The following is a 16,877-nucleotide window of genomic DNA, read 5'->3' on the forward strand; positions in this document are numbered from 1 at the left end:
GCCGTGGTGCGACCGCACTTGGAGTACTGTGTCCAGTTCTGGTCGCCACATCTCAAAAAGAATATTGAGGAGACAGAAAAAGTGCAGAGAAGGGCAACAAGGATGATTGAGGGACTGGAGCACCTTCCCTATGAGGAGAGGCTGCAGCGTTTGGGACTCTTTAGTTTGGAGAGGAGACGGCTGAGGGGGGATATGATTGAAGTCTATAAAATTATGCATGGGGTAGAAAATGTTGACAGAGAGCAATTTTTCTCTCTTTCTCACAATACTAGAACCAGGGGGCATTCATTGAAAATGCTGGGGGGAAGAATTAGGACTAATAAAAGGAAACACTTCTTCACGCAACATGTGATTGGTGTTTGGAATATGCTGCCACAGGAGGTGGTGATGGCCGCTAACCTGGATAGCTTTAAAAGGGGCTTGGACAGATTTATGGAGGAGAAGTCGATTTATGGCTACCAATCTTGATCCTCTTTGATTTGAGATTGCAAATGCCTTAACAGTCCAGGTGCTCGGGAACAACAGCCGCAGAAGGCCATTGCTTTCACCTCCTGCATGTGAGCTCCCAAAGGCACCTGGTGGGCCACTGCGAGTAGCAGAGAGCTGGACTAGATGGACTCTGGTCTGATCCAGCTGGCTTGTTCTTATGTTCTTATGTTCTTATGAGCCAAAAGCAAAGGTATCACAAGATTATTGGGGGTTTTTGCCATCAAGTCACAGTTGAACCAAGACAAGAGACATTCAGATATGATTTTCCATTGCCTGCCTCTGTGTAACCCTGGACTTCCTTGGTAGTTCTCTCATCTCATTCTCTCACCAGAGCCAATCCTGCTTACCTTCTAATATCTGACTAGCCTAGGCTACCCAGGTCAGGGCAAGCATCGACAGCACTGCCAAAATATATTTCGCTGTTCTTGAAAGCAGAACAAGCACCATCCATCCTGCATGCACAAATTATTCCCCAGTTTTCAACCTGCCGCCCCTTCCATGCCCTGGGAAGCTCTTCTAATTTAAATTTTAATGAGAGTTATCACTTCCTCATTGTGACTTTCCCCATTGTGGTTTTGTTCCATTGCGAATCCACGCAAGAAATTAAATGGGAATTTGGGGGGAGTTTTGCAGAAGCTGCAGATGACATGTGAAGGCCAGCAGGCAGCATAGAAAAGGTTTAGAAACTCAAAAATTCATAAGATATATGTATAGTAATGCCTAATAACGAATTTTATCTTTTAACGCCATAAATATACACCGTTTCTTTTTAAACGTTAAAATGAAAGGAAAAAAATCAAATTTATTCTCTGGTGCAAAGGGAGGACCACATTTTTTAATGCAAATTTCCATATTGTGGGGGGCTCCACGCCCCTAACCCCATTGATGTGGAAGGGATAACTGTAATCTAGAGTAGTCTTCATGCATAAGGAAAAGCAATGCTTTAACCATGCAGCTTTGTTGCTCACCACTGGATGGAGTACTAAGGAAGGAAAGTGACAGTGGGAAAACCCGGCACACTCCGGCAGCAAAACGAACATTCAACCTATCTCACAAAGGCAGGGTTAGACAACTTCTAGATCCACACAGCCTGGTCTGCTCCAACCAACTGCCTGCAATTCAGCTATGGACTTTGCAAAACAAACTGACAACTTATGTATCAAGCTGCGGCCTTGGAGCAAGGGCTTCACAATTCCAGATCGCACACACCTTCATGTATCAAGAGAGATGTAGCAACGATGCATGGTTTGCTCGGTCCCACAGAATGAATGAATGAATGAATGAATGAATGAATTTATTTATTTATTTGGTTTATAGACTGCCCTCCCCCGAAGGGCTCAGGGCGGTGAACCACATGTAGAAAGAGCACAATCAAATTAAAATGCCATATAAATATAAATTAAGATGGCTCTAATAAAAATAAACCCTACCCCATTAAAATGCAGCATTAATTGATTAATTAACCCAGGATGGCGCCTGTTAACAATTCCCCCAGAAGACCCCAAAAGGGAAGGGATGGTAGGATCTTCTTGATGTCATAAAAGAACAGGAGGGGGGCCCCTATCAACGGCTAGTCTCCTCAAAGGCCCGGTGGCCAATTTAAAGACATTGTCCTGTCTTTATGAATGGACTATAGGCAAATCTTTTGACGTGCCTCTTTCCAACATTGGCTGGGGATGGCAGAAAATAGGTAAAATTGTTCTGAGGTCAGGATCCAGCTTCCTTTGGTTTGTTGGCCTGAGGTAGTTCTCTCAGTTCTTAGAAGGAAAAAAAAGAGCAAATGGACATGAACTGAACACAAATAAAGCTAACAGAGTACAATTGCGTGGTGCATATAGTAATCATCAGCTGTAAAAGAATCATCAGCAAATTCCAACAAGGCAAAACAGATGTTTAAAGAAACAAAGCATAAGGGGAACTTAAGTGAAGGAATCCCCTGAAGGGGTTTAAGTCAGCTTACTCAGCTACAGCCACAGTGCTAGGCATAATAGTTTTTATAACTTCTACTATGGAAATTGCATTGGATCCAGTGCCAGATCTACATTGAAGCAAAGCTGTGGATACATTAAGAGCCCAGTTCCCCCCCCCTAAAAATGAACCGAACAGAAATTTAATTTTCAGACTGTCTAGACGAGAGATTACGAAAGTGTGAAAGCTGCAAAAAAAGCAACTTAACTTTATAGATATGAAGCAGCTGCTGCCGGCAGGCTTAATGTAAAAAGATGTCAGAGGGTAATGCTTAAGCCAGATTTAGATTTAGGACAGTTAAGAGCATCAGCTGGATACCATCACTGAGAATCACACATTAGAACCCCATTCTGAAATCCTGAGCCACCAAATCTCTGTTCACAAATTGTAGTAGGCTAAACACCTACTGCTGTAACTTATGGTGAAGTTTCAATAAACTCAAAAATACACACGTTGCACTCTGGCTGTGTCTAATCTTATATATTAATCTTACATATAATTGAACAACTTAACACTTCTATTTGTATTTACATTTCCTTATTTCTCTGACAAAGTTCTTAAAGATACAGTATAAGTCTTCCAACTCTTATAACTAAACAAAGAATTGAATGGACTAAGTGATTATTTATGTTTAGTTATAAGAGTTGGAAGACTTATACTGTATCTTTAAGAACTTTGTCAGAGAAATAAGGAAATGTAAATACAAATAGAACATAAGAACAAGCCAGCTGGATCAGACCAGAGTCCATCTAGTCCAGCTCTCTGCTACTCGCAGTGGCCCACCAGGTGCCTTTGGGAGCTCACATGCAGGATGTGAAAGCAATGGCCTTCTGCAGCTGTTGCTCCCGAGCACCTGGTCTGTTAAGGCATTTGCAATCTCAGATCAAGGAGGATCAAGATTGGTAGCCATAAATCGACTTCTCCTCCATAAATCTGTCCAAGCCCCCTTTAAAGCTATCCAGGTGAGTGGCCATCACCACCTCCTGTGGCAGCATATTCCAAACACCAATCACACGTTGCGTGAAGAAGTGTTTCCTTTTATTAGTCCTAATTCTTCCCCCCAGCATTTTCAATTAATGCCCCCTGGTTCTAGTGTTAAGTTGTTCAATTATATGTAAGATTAATATATAAGATTAGACACAGCCAGAGTGTGTGTGTATTTTTGAGTTTATTTGGGCTAATGTTGACATTGCACTCTTAAAGATAGTGAAGTTTCAATAAACACATATCTGAGGTTTAGGGAAGTACACTAGTGTGATCCAGCTGCTGACCGGAGCCCATGAAAGAAAACAGGGCAGTGCCAGAATGTCTATACCAGGGGTCTGCAACATGCGGCTCTCCAGATGTTCATGGACTACAATTCCCATCAGCCAATTGGCTATGCTGGCAGGGGCTGATGGGATGTGTAGTCCATGAACATCTGGAGAGCTGCAAGTTGCAGACCCCTGGTCTATACCTTAGTTAAACATACATAACAAAACCTGTATCAGCACACACACACAGCCCTATCCAACTGTCCAGAAGTTCATAGAACCTTCCCACTTCACATTCCTGACAAAACTCACTGCATTGCTTTAAATTTTGTTCCTGTGTCAGAGGAGACTCAGAAAGCACACAGGGCAAAGTGAGGGTCTAAAGCAGGAGGGAAAACCAATAAAAACTGGCACGACCCCTTTGGCAAATAGCAGTGCTGTTTCATCAGTTGGACACATGCCATCATATGGCACAGTTTCTACCTCATTTCACAATATACTTGAACTGTTTTTGGACTGTATCATCAAAGACTTTCACAGTCAGAATCACTGGGGGGTGGTGTGGTTTCCAGGCTGTTTGGCCGTGCTTTAGTAGTATTTTCTCCTGATGTTTCACCTGCATCTGTGGCTGGCATCTTCAGAGGATCTGATGGTAGTAAAGAAAGTGGAGTATATATACCTGTGGAATGTCCAGGGTGGGAGAAAGAACCATCTGCCTGTTAACAAGTGTAAAGGGTGCAGTTAGCAAGCTTGATTTGCATGTGTTGGATGGGATCCACCCATTTAGCATGTAACCATGCATAATCAATTAGTGAGGGCATCTGCATTGTAGTAGCCTGGCCTTTGAATCCCTTTGATTGCTTACTGCCTAGAGTGGTGGGTGGTGTTCTGGGTGGTGTTCACTAGCTCTTTGACTGCTTACTGCCTGGATACATCCTTTGTCTGGGTGGTGTTCATTAGTCATTGTCTTGATTCTTGTGTTTTTCAGTACTGGGAGTCAAATTTTGTTCATTTTCATGGTTTCTTCCTTTCTGTTGAAATTGTCCATGTGATTGTGGATTTCAGTGGCTTCTCTGTGAAGTCTGATATAGTGGTTTTAGGACTGTAGTGTTTTAGGACTGTAGGAACAGCCAGTGTTATGACTCACTTTACATGGTAGCTCTTTGGTTGAAGGGAACAGAAACAGTCAGTTGCAGGCCTGACAAGTTGTCTCGAAAAGTGTGCTGCCCCCCTGCAAAAATCTGAGATGCCACAGAAAGGCTGACAAGACTTGTTAAGCCCCATGATTGTTACCCCTTCCTTTTGATCCATGTGGGAACAAATGACACTGTAAGAAGTAGCTTTTGGGACATCAGAAGGGATTTTGAGGCTCTGGGAAAGAAATTGAAGGATCTGGATGCACAGGTGGTCATTTCATCTCTACTCCCCATTGAAGGACATGGCCCAGGGAGGGAAAGAAGAATAGTAGAGGTGAACAAATGGGTTCGCAGGTGGTGCCGCCAGGAAGTCTTAGTTTCTTGGATCATCATGGTCTACAGTTTCATCAAAAGGAACGACTGGCAAGAAATGGGTTGCACCTCACACCTGTCGGGAGCAACATTTTTGCTAGGAGGCTCACAAACCTCATCAGATGGACTTTAAACCGAGTTATGTGGGGGAGGGAGACAGTATTCAAGTGGGCAGGAGTTCATCAAGTGCTATGAGATTATAGTCTGAAAGTTATGGAAAGAACTGAACGAATTGTTCATGAACCCACCAGCATGAGAGATAAAACCTTAAATAAGCAGCCAGAGGGTATGAACCGTGACCTTCTATGTCTCTACACTAATGCACAGAGCATGGGAAATAAATAGGATGAACTTGAACTCGTAACAGAGCTAAGCAAATATGATATCACAGGGAACTCTGAAACCTGGTGGGACGAGACTCATGACTGAAATGTAATAATTGAAGAGTATAATCTATTTCAGAGAAATAAATCAAGCAGGAAAGGAGGGAGAATAGAGTTATACTTCAGGGATGATTACAGCTGTGAGCAGGTCCATGACTTAAATCCTGGGAGAAATGTTGACAGCATCTGGGTAAAAATTAGGGGAGAGAAAAAACAGCAGTGATCTCACTGTGGGGTCTAAGGACAAGAAATGAAAAAAAGGGGGGGAATCAAAGAGGAATTCAAATAAATAGCAAGGATATGTAGGGAAAAAATCAGAAAGCTAAAGCTCACAATGTGCTCAAGCTTGCCAGAGAGGTAAAAAACAACAAAAAAGGCTCATCTTCATCCTAGAGGGTAGTGGGGTGCCATCGGGTTCTGTCCTGGGCTATTCAATATTTTTATCAGTTACTTGGATGATGAAATAGAGGGCATGCTAATCAAATTTGCAGATGACACCAGAGTAGGAGTAGCTAATACTCCAGAGGACAGAGTCAGGATCAAAATGACCTGGACAGGTTAGAGAGCTGGGCTAAAACTAACAAAATTAACTTCAACAGAAATAAATGTAAGACACTCCACTAAGGCAGAAAAAAATGAAATGCACAGATATAGGATGGGTGACACCTGGCTTGACAACGCTACATGTGAAAGGGATCTGGGAGTTTCAGTAGACCACAAGCTGAACATGAGTCAGCATCTGTCTTCACCCAAGAGGAGTTCAGGAAAATTCTTGTGCCTGAACCATGTTTCCTAGGAGGCGAATCCGAGGAACTAGCGAAGATAGTGGTAGACAAGGAAGAAGTTCTGGCAGCCATTGATAAACTAAATGCTACCAAATCCCCTGGCCCAGATTGCATTCACCCAAGAGTTCTTAAAGAGCTCAAGCATGAAATTGCTGATCTTCTCACTTTAATATGCAACTTATCCCTGAAATCAGCCTCCATCCCTGAAGACTGGAAGATGGCCAGTGTCACACCAATCTTTAAGAAAGGGTCTAGGGGGGACCCAGGAAATTACAGGGCAGTCAGTTTGACATCTGTTCCTGGTAAATTAGTAGAATCTATCATTAAAGATAAAATTATAAAACATGTAGAAAAGCAAGACCTGCTGAGGAAGAGTCAGCATGGCTTTTGCAGAGGCAAGTCCTGTCTTATAAACTTACTAGAGTTCTTTGAGGGTGTAAACAGGCATGTGGATAAGGGGGAACCAGTGGGCATTGCCTACTTGGATTTCTAAAAGGCTTTTGACAAAGTTCCTCACCAGAGACTATTGAGAAAACTCAGCAATGAAGGAATAAGAGGGGAAGTCCTCCTATGGATTAAAAACTGGTTGAGAAACAGGAAGCAAAGAGTGGGTGTAAATGGGAAATTCTCACAATGGAGAGATGTAGGGAGTGGTGTCCCCCAAGGATCTGTTTTGGGACCGGTGCTCTTTAACCTATTCATAAATGACCTGGAAGTAGGGGTGGGTAGCATGGTGGCAAAGTTTGCGAATGATATAAAATTATGTAGGGTGGTGAGAACTGCAAAGGATTGCGAAGAGCTCCAAGCGGACCTTGATAAATTAGGTGAGTGGGCTAAGAAATGGCAAATGCAGTTCAATGTAGCAACATGTAAAGTGATGCACATAGGGGCAAAAGATCAAACCTTCACATACACACTTCAGGAGTCAGTGCTATCAGTCACAGACCAGGAAAGGGATTTGGGCGTCTTAGTTGATAGTTCCATGGGAATGTTAACTCAATGCATGGCAGCTGTGAAAAAAGCAAACTCTATGCTGGGGATAATTAGGAAAGGAATTAATAATAAAACTGCAAAGATTGGTGTTTGGAATATGCTGCCACAAGAGGTGGTGATGGCCACTAACCTGGATAGCTTTAAAAGGGCCTTGGACAGATTTATGGAGGAGAAGTCAATGTATGGCTACCAATCTTGATCCTCCTTGATCTGAGATTGCAAATGTCTTAGCAGACCAGGTGCTCGGGGGCAGCCGCAGCAGAAGGCCATTGCTTTCACATCTTGAATGTGAGCTCCCAAAGGTATCTGGTGGGCCACTGCAAGTAGCGGAGTGCTGGACTAGATGGAGTCTGCTCTGATCTAGCAGGCTCTTTCTTACGTTCTTATGTTCTGCACAATAAACCAACTGCTGTACTGATATCTGGTCTAGTGAGTGTACTAATGTATAAAAGCTTACCTAATACTTCACAATATCTGTTGTGGTCAGAAAGTAGTTCAGTTTGATCTTCTTGCTTTATGTAGTTTATTTCCATTGGTGTGGGAGAAAGGTGGGGTATAAATCCAAACTACTACTACTACTCTTCTTCTAATAATAATAATACCATCCCTCAGGGGCACCCCCTTGTTGTGGGGAAGGGGCTTGTGTGCTTCGATGATGTTGAGAGCTATGTTGGAGGTATACTACCTGAAGGGGCTCCCAAGCCAGACAGGCCTCAACTGAGAAACCAGACCAAGAGTGTCCACCAACCCATACAATACGATGATACAAATGAAAAATTATTCCATACCGCATTGGTCGTTGCGCGGGTTAACAAGGGCCGTGTTGCATGCTGGGGTGCCTGGACATGTGTCAACAAGTGGGCTGCAAGTGGACCAACCATCCAAAAGAAAGAAGTACAGTGGGCAAGAAAATCATGCCATTGTGGCTTGTTACTACAACTCAGAGCCAGAAAAAAGAGGATACTTGAAGCGGATGTACGAACTGTGGAAACAACACTGTCCAGTTTCCAACAGGCACCTTGTGAGGTAGGTGGGGCAGAGACAGTTCTGAGAGAACTGTGACTGGTGCAAGGTCCCCCAGTAGGGAGAGCCAGCATGGTGTAGAGGTTAAGAGCAGAGGACTCTAAGTTGGAAATCCAGGTTTTATTTCCTGCTCCTACATATGAGCAGCAAACTCTTATCTAGTGAACTGGATTGGTTTCCCCACTCCTATACATAAAGTCTGCTGGATGAAGTCACAGTTCTCTGCAAACTCTCTCAGCCTCACCTACCTCACAAGGTGTCCATTGTGGGGAAAGGAAGGGAAGGAGTTTGTCACTTTGAGACTCCTTGCACTAGAGCAGGGGTAGGGAACCTGCGGCTCTCCAGATGTTCAGGAACTACAATTCCCATCAGCCCCTACCAGCATGGCCAATTGGTTCCCTACCCCTGCACTAGAGAAAAGCAGGGTATAAATGCAAGCTCTTCTTCACGTGGAGAAGCGGGGAATCAAAGCTGGTTCTCCAGATTAGAGTCTGCTGCTCTTAAACACTACCGTGTGTCCCCGAAAATAAGACAGCGTCGTATATTCATTTTTGCACCAAAAGATGCATTAGGGCTTATTTTCGGGGTAGGGCTTATTTTCGGGGAAATACGGTGCCTTTACAATTAATTAAGGCGGGCTCTCGGCAGCCTGTTGCTTCCCTGTCACGTGTGATGCAAGCTGCATCCTCATTGGCAGGGAGCACCCTGCTGGATCACACCATCCCGATCTGTAACTACCGGTAGGGCTTATTTTTGGAGGAGGGCTTATATTTTAAGCCTCCTCCAATAATCCTGAAAAATCATGATATGGCTTATTTTCAGGGAAACACGGTACACCACACTGGCAATGTAACCTTTGATGCCGAATAGCTCTATTCATGTCCCATATGACCTTCAGTACTGAGTGGAACTATATGAACACTAATGCAAACCCAAATGTGTGAATGTGGGTGCCTACGATGGATGGAGGAGCTGCGTGGCGTAGTGGTTAAGCACTGCCACTCACACGGTCAGAAGTTCGAGCCTCCTGTGGGTCAGATATCCTGGCAGCTGGCTCATGGTCAACTCAGCCAGCCATCCATTTCTTGATCGGTAAATGAGTACGTAGCTCATAGCTAGGGGGTAAAGAATAGCCGGGGAAAGCAATGGCAAACTACCCCACAAAGAGGCTTGCCTATAAAATCACTGCTTACAATGGTGCCCCAGGGTTGAACACAATTGAAGGGGAAACTTTACCTTTACAATGGATGAGCTAAGAGGATCTTATGCACTTGAAAGCAGTAATTGAAGAACTGAGTTTCAACAAGCTGGACACTTGTATATTTGCCTCATCAGGCCAGTCACAAATTTAGAAAAGGATTCAAATAGACAAGAAGCAGGGTTGGTTAAAGTCGAGACAACCTTTTGGAGGCTTATTATCAAATACTGGCTTAAAGTCCTCTCCCATCCCATGAGCTTATGGCCTTTGCTACTGGCAGCAACGCCATATCCAAGCTGGCTAGAAAAAATAACACTTAAACTTACACAGTGTGGCTTGGATCCTGTACAATTATTGGAACTGGATCATTGCAGAGCAACAGCCTTGGTCTATCAACGGCTCAATGATATTGAAATGCAAACAGATTTCTCCTTGTTACCGGTGTTATATGAACCATTAAAATCTTGGACAGGTATCTCGGCTGCCCCTTACCTGTCCAATATAACATCTACGAAATGCCGCTGGGCCTTTTTAAGGGCCCGTTTTGACGCTTTTCCATCAGCCAATCTAATGGGCAGATTTCAAAAAAATCCCACGACATAGGAGACTATGTGTTTGTAACTCAGGGGAAGTGGACTCTGTATTACATATTTTATTGCATTGTGAACTCCATAAAGGGGAGAGGGACGCTTTAATTCATCCATTGTTTATCCAGTACAGAAATTTAACTAGAGTTAACTCCGATTCAGTTCTTGTGAGAATTTTGCTGGAAGACCGAGTTTCTCTTATATCTCAGCAGGTAGCTAAATTTTGTATGCTGGCATATAGTAAGAGAAGAACCTCGTTGGGACCAAGAGCCGGACCACACGAGGGTGACCGTAATAATGCTACAAGCTGATGATATTTTTTGTGTGGATTTCTGTATCGTGGATTTCTGTACAAATTCGATTTTTCTTTTGTTTATTGTTCCTCCTTTTTCTTGTTCTTCTCTACTCTTTTTTTGCTGGCCGAATGGCCGTAATAAAACTGACTGACTGAGAAAAGGATTCAAAGTGTCATTTTCAGTTCTAAACTATCACTAGGTTTGTAAAGCAGGCACAGAAGGCCACTTGCCAGCATCGTTTGTATTCCTGCCTGTTTCTTGGGGCATTCGTTCTTCTGCCGTTAAGACGACCTGAATAAGCACGACTGAATTCACATCTTCCGTAGCTTCAAAACAGTACAGCCTTTGATAGCCAGAGATGCCCAAGTTTTATTAAGCAAGGAGGCCTGTCAGAAGAAGACACGTAGCCATGGTTGAGTTCATAATTTCATTCTCTGGTTTAACAAAAAAAAACCCAAAAGCATGACACAAACTATCACAGCATCAGGAAGAACGGCCAATATGTGAGCTACCTTCATTGATGCCTGCTGGAAGACACCACCAACCTTCCTGAAGAGCTTTCAAGAGAAGAGTTCGGGAAGGGGGGAAGGAAAGAATTCAGCTGCCCTTTGGTATGGCAAACTTGGTACTGTTGGCAGACAGGATAACATCACCCTCTGTCGCTTCCTGACAGGAACCAGAAATCCCACAACAGCACAAGCTCTTGTCATTTGCTCTACACCACTTTTGGTTATGGTCGTAAGAGGTCAGTTCAGTTTAGGGGCTCATGGGAAGGAAGGGATTACCTCTGTGCGAGAGTCAGCTGGTCATCCCCAGGAACTGAAAGATGGACTCTGTTCGTTCAGCGCAGGGGGTTACCTGCATTACTTTGTCCATGTTGCCTGATGAAGCATACTGCTGGGACACACACATCAAAGTCTTGGTATCCCCTTAAAGCAAACCACAGAACCGTACAAGCTTTGGCTGGCCAGGTTTGCAGAGGGGAGACTGTGTGAGCAATGCCGTGATTATGAATTCCCATCTCCAACAGCAACTGAATGGGGACTGACTAAGAAAGAAGCTGATCCTTATTAACATGTATATGGCAGGAACTGGCATTTTAATCACTTCAGTGCCTCTGAGAGGCAACGACAGGGTTGCTCCCCTACCTCCCTTGATTTTTAATTTGACCAATCCCAAATTCCCACCACCTTATGAGGGCATCGTACTAGATTATAAAGAAATCCGGTTAATTAAAACGTTCCCCTTTCTTAGTAAAAAACAAAAATCATGTAAAAACTGATAAAAACGACACAAATCGCCTTGGGAGAAGCCTGTGTCGCCAGGTTTCATTCAAAAACTCCAGCAAGCTTTCCCCAAAATCCTCTGCTTACATTAAGCACAGGCGATATTTAACGGCCACCTATCCAGCCTCCGTAATTCATTTTATTAATGCCCTGAGCAGAAACGGGTTGCAAGAAACTGGGAGAAGCTTTCGGAATTGCCGTGAAGGCCAGCTTGATAAAGGACTGGAAGGCTAAGGGGGTGCATGAGTCTCCCCTCCAGCAAGCGGCCCACCCTTGGTTTTAGGGTTTCCTCTTTGAAAATGCAGCAGCCCCGCCCCCTCCACCTTTTCTTCCAAGGCTAGGAAAATGCATTTTAGCATCCATTTCGGAAGGCTGATGCCTTCACCCGAGAGACTGGTTGCTACCCTGGAAACAGAGAGGCAGGCACTTGGTCTCCGTGGAGTTTCCACAACCTTGGCTATATTGTTGCTACTAGTTGTTTCCTGAATGATGCAACTATGGGTTTCTGAAGGATTCATCCAGGACTGACCTCTGTCAGTTCTATATACTCCAAACAATCAGGGCCACATGGGTCTCTTAGCACTCCCTTTGCCCCTGCTTCACCTCATCTTAGGGAAGGGGGCGGGGAAGGTGTCTGCAAAGAAATAAAAAGCCAGCCGATTACATCTACTGCAGCCATTTTCTCTTCTGCTCTTGAATCTCTTGAACTGGAGTGCAGAATAAAGCTGTAGGCGGCCCTTTCCCATGCTGCAGTTCATAAACTGAATTCCTTCTGGTTTATACTGGCAGGGAAGAGACAAAACCATGGGTCACTCACAAACATGCACGCATACATGTGCCTCTTTACCTAAAAAACCAATGAGGTTTGAAATAGTTCGCACGAGAACTGAGTCTTTAACAAATTGGTCCAAAACCTAGAAATCCCCTTGGCCGCATCAGCCAAATCCACATCCAGAACGCTTGTACAGCTGGAACAAGAAGCTTTCCAGAACAGATGCTCACTTCCAGGGGTGTCCGGAGCACTGTTGTCGCAACCATTATTTCTCCCTCCCTCCCCATCGAAGTCTTGCAGCCATACTTGATTGGCGGCTCTTCCCCAACCACTGGCACGTTACTGCAAAGTTTCCATTCACCGATCAGCCTGGCAGTTGTAGCCATGTTGTTGAACACCAAACAAGCCGTGGCGTGCTTACAGGAGACGTCTGCCTGCGTGCCGGCCACAGTACAGGGTGTTCACCTCGCAAGAGGCAACATGCTAAAGTGACAAGGAGGAATCTCAGTCGCTTTGGTGGATATCTTGCCGGTATCCAGGTGCCAAGACAGAAGAGGAAGCTGAGCACGTGCACAAAGAGGCGATTACGTCCAAGTCTCTGGTTTTATTTTAAGATGATGTGGTAACTGTTATTGGTTTCAGCTGCAAAGAAAACATAGCCTTATCAGACTCTGGCTGAATGGAGTGGCTGAATCCCCTCATCCCACATTCGAGATCCACTGAAATGCTGAGCACATTCACCTCAATAAATACCAGTTTGTTTTATAATGGGAAGAAAAAGTCCAGAAAGGGAAAAGAAGAAACAGCAGGAGGGGGGGGGGGGGGGGGGGCAGGCTAACACAGACCATTTGTGCACACGTGGCTCCGCAGTGCGTGTCCATTATCTTCGGGTCAGATTCTCGATTGCACATATGTTTGCTCCACTCCAGAACTTACTGCGCTGCAGATGAGTTCAGGAGTGGAACAAACGTATGAAAGAATCACCATGCTTTTGGAAAGTGAAGAAAGTGTGACTTTTCATCTGCCTTTGCAGGGAAAGCAAAGGAGATGGTGTGCATTATTCTCTCTTGGTTTTCTTGATCCTCCTCACCTTACCCACCCTAGTTCCGCCATTTGAGACTGACCAGAAGGGCTTCTTTTATTTTTTTGTTTCAGGTCTAAAGGTCTATTGATGGAGTAAAGGACCATGCCAGTGAAGTAACACAGAGGTCAGTCCAGAAAGAAAGAAAGAAAGAAAGAAAGAAAGAAAGAAAGAAAGAAAGAAGCAAGCAAGCAAGCAAACAAGCAAGCAAGCAAGCAAACAAGCAAACAAGCAAACAAGCAAACAAGCAAGCGGAGGGGCATAATTCCACCATTACATTAAGACAGGGGTCTGCAATGAGCAGCTCTCCAGATGTTCATGGCCATGCTGACAGGAGCTGATGGAAATTGTAGTTCATGAACATCTGGAGAGCCGCACGTTGCAGACCCCTGCATTAAGAGCAATCTGAAAGGCTTTTTAAAACATTAACAGTGAAGCTCTATCTATTGTCTAGTGAAATAATGCTAGACCAAAAATGAGAAACAAACAACCCCCCCAAAAAAACACCAAAAAGGGGTTGCAAGGAAGCAAGCAAGGTAGAAGTCGGCAGGCAAAATGGGGATCATCTTGTCCCAGGACACTTAGCAGCAGGAGACGCCCCTTTGGAACGGGAAACCACAGGGAACCTCACTGAAAAGCACATGGCCACGTCGCAAACAGGAAGTGAACAAAAGGCCATAGACGTCCATACACACCATTACCTTTCATTGTGTCCAAGACAAAACATGACTCGTCTGGAAAGTTCTGTATCATCTAAAAGAACGAATGAAAACGAACAGCAGCTTTAGGGATTGTGATCAGTGAAGGTTGTGCAAGTTCGCACATGTTTTAACAATCAACTTTTACTCATCAAAGCAATTTATATGGATGTAATGAAATTTGCCACAGTTAAGTAACACATTTTTACAGTTCTGTCAGGGCAAACGTGCATCTAAACACGAGTCTAAATAAGCTGTGTGTTGCCTCATTAAATACTATACGTAAAAACCAAGAATCGCATCACACACTAAGGCGGAAACTAAATAAATGAATGCAAAGCCAATAAATTTCTGAAGTTACTACTATAATTCATAAAGTGTTGTATAACATACAAATAGACCAAAGTCATAATTCAAGTTCATCAAAATAATTATTTAAGTCTCTGTAAGTATCTAGTCTCTCATTCAAATTCTTATAACAAATCATACAGTGTAATATTACACTGTAATATTACAATATTATGTAACATGTAATATTACAATATTATTATATTATGTAATATGTAATATTACAATATTATATGTAATATTACAGTGTATGATTTGTTATAAGAATTTGAATGAGAGACTCTAGATACTTACAGAGACTTAAATAATTATTTTGATGAACTTGAATTATGACTTTGGTCTATTTGTATGTTATACAACACTTTATGAATTATAGTAGTAACTTCAGAGATTTATTGGCTTTGCATTCATTTATTTAGTTTCCGCCTTAGTGTGTGACGCGATTCTTGGTTTTTATGTATCTATACGTTACACACATTGTTGTATTGTTCATTAAATACTATACTTTCTGCTGGTTTTCTGTCCCAACAGAAGCTGGTTTCTCCTTGTTTCGCTCAATGGCTTATTCAAGGGATCTGTAATCTTTGCTCCTGTTTCCCTGATTTATGGTTCTAAATGGAGATCACAGTTGATCTTGCTTGCAATGAAAATGTATAATCCTCAACTGAATATTTAATTTGATGGTTGACATGTAATCTTATCTGGGAACCACATGTATCTTAGACACACAGTAGTCTTAGAGATACCCTCAGAATCATGAGCCGCGGAGAGGCGGGGGGGGCAGGGAGACCAAAGAGAGGTGAGAAGCAACAACCTGCCGTTCTTTAGACTCCTCAGGAGCCTCCAGGGAGTAGCTGCAATAATGCCTCCACATTAGAATATAGTCCCAAACAAATGTGAAAATTATCGTTCATTTTTATGTGCCGTCTTTTGTCAAAACCATTAGTTTGTGCATTGTTGAACATGGTACTTTGATATAACAGTTCACTGAATGACTATTGCCAATCTGTGGCCCACCTGTGCAGGGAGGAGGGTTGGGAGGGAGGGGAGGGTTAGGGAGTGGGATAGCTTTAAAAAGGGCTTGGACAGATTTATGGAGGAGAAGTCGATCTATGGCTACCAGTCTTGATCCTCCTTGATCTCAGATTGCAAATGCCTGAGCAGACCAGGTGCTCAGGAGCAACAGCAGCAGCAGAAGGCCCTTGCTTTCACATCCTGCATGTGAGCTCCCAAAGGCACCTGGTGGGCCACTGCGAGTAGCAGAGTGCTGGACTAAATGGACTCTCGTCTGATCCAGCTGGCTTGTTCTTATGAGAGGAGAAGGGGCCATCATCTGGTCGTGGCCCACCCATTCTGGGGGGAGGGTTAGGAAAAGAAAGGTTAAGGTTAGAGAGTGCAAGAGGAGAAGGGGGCCCTTATCCAGAGAAGCTCAGGGTGGCTTGGAACACCGATTGAGTGACAGCATACTCCTGTGAACTGCTTTCCATAGGTGCAGGAGTTAAAGTATGGTGAAAGGAAAGCTTATGTTTGCATAGGCATGCATTAGGCATGTTTTACTGGTGTTTCATTATCAGTAATGCACACAGGTTCTTTGAAGAAAGAAGCCCATGTACCATCCAACAGCAAAAGTTCCTCCACCCAAAGGAAGCAGATATGTGGTAATATATCAGTGTTGCTCTCCAATGTAGTTGCTAAATCTGGTTTTTGTTTTTCAGCTTCAGACTAAAATCTGTATAGACAAAACCCAATCTGAAAAAGTAGACCTGTGATTTCTGACTGTTACACATCCCTTTTGATGCTAAGAGGACAGAGAAGCAGAACTAGCGGACAATGCCATTCCAAACTCCCCAGGTCCCTGCATAGAGGCATGCTCACCTCGTCACTGATGATGACGTGTATCCCCGTGGGACCCTGTTTGTAGATCTGGCTGATCTGCTGTGAAGAAATGCTGAAGAGCTGGGCTATTTTCTCTGTCAGCTCCACGGCGGTCAACTCCTCTAAGTAGATGGCGTGGTAGACTGCAACAAAAGAAACAGCAACTAACAAGCAGATCTTCCAAGTCAAACATAAAGGGCGGGGGCACAAACCTCTTAAAGAGGAGCACCCAAATAAATCCCTGGAGAGGACATAGTTGCTCCTCAACATACTAATTACTCCTTCCTTCCTTCCTTCCTTCCTTCCTTCCTTCCTTCCTTCCTTCCTTCCATCC

General features: G+C 43.7%; 1 protein-coding gene across 1 annotated transcript in view; it reads right to left on the reverse strand.

Moving 5' to 3' along the window:
• Positions 1-10,827: 10,827 nt before the first annotated feature.
• Positions 10,828-16,877, reverse strand: part of TFCP2 (transcription factor CP2) — a 35,863-nt gene continuing 29,813 nt past the window's right edge. The window contains exons 8-10 of the mRNA XM_048487491.1: positions 16,544-16,686; positions 14,324-14,375; positions 10,828-13,183 (exon numbers count right to left, since the gene is read on the reverse strand). Coding sequence (XP_048343448.1) covers positions 13,146-13,183; positions 14,324-14,375; positions 16,544-16,686 — 233 coding nt within the window. The 3' untranslated portion in view covers positions 10,828-13,145. The remainder of the gene's footprint in view (positions 13,184-14,323; positions 14,376-16,543; positions 16,687-16,877) is intronic.

This window comes from Sphaerodactylus townsendi, linkage group LG03 (assembly GCF_021028975.2).
Source record: "Sphaerodactylus townsendi isolate TG3544 linkage group LG03, MPM_Stown_v2.3, whole genome shotgun sequence".
Classification (NCBI taxonomy): domain Eukaryota; kingdom Metazoa; phylum Chordata; class Lepidosauria; order Squamata; family Sphaerodactylidae; genus Sphaerodactylus; species Sphaerodactylus townsendi.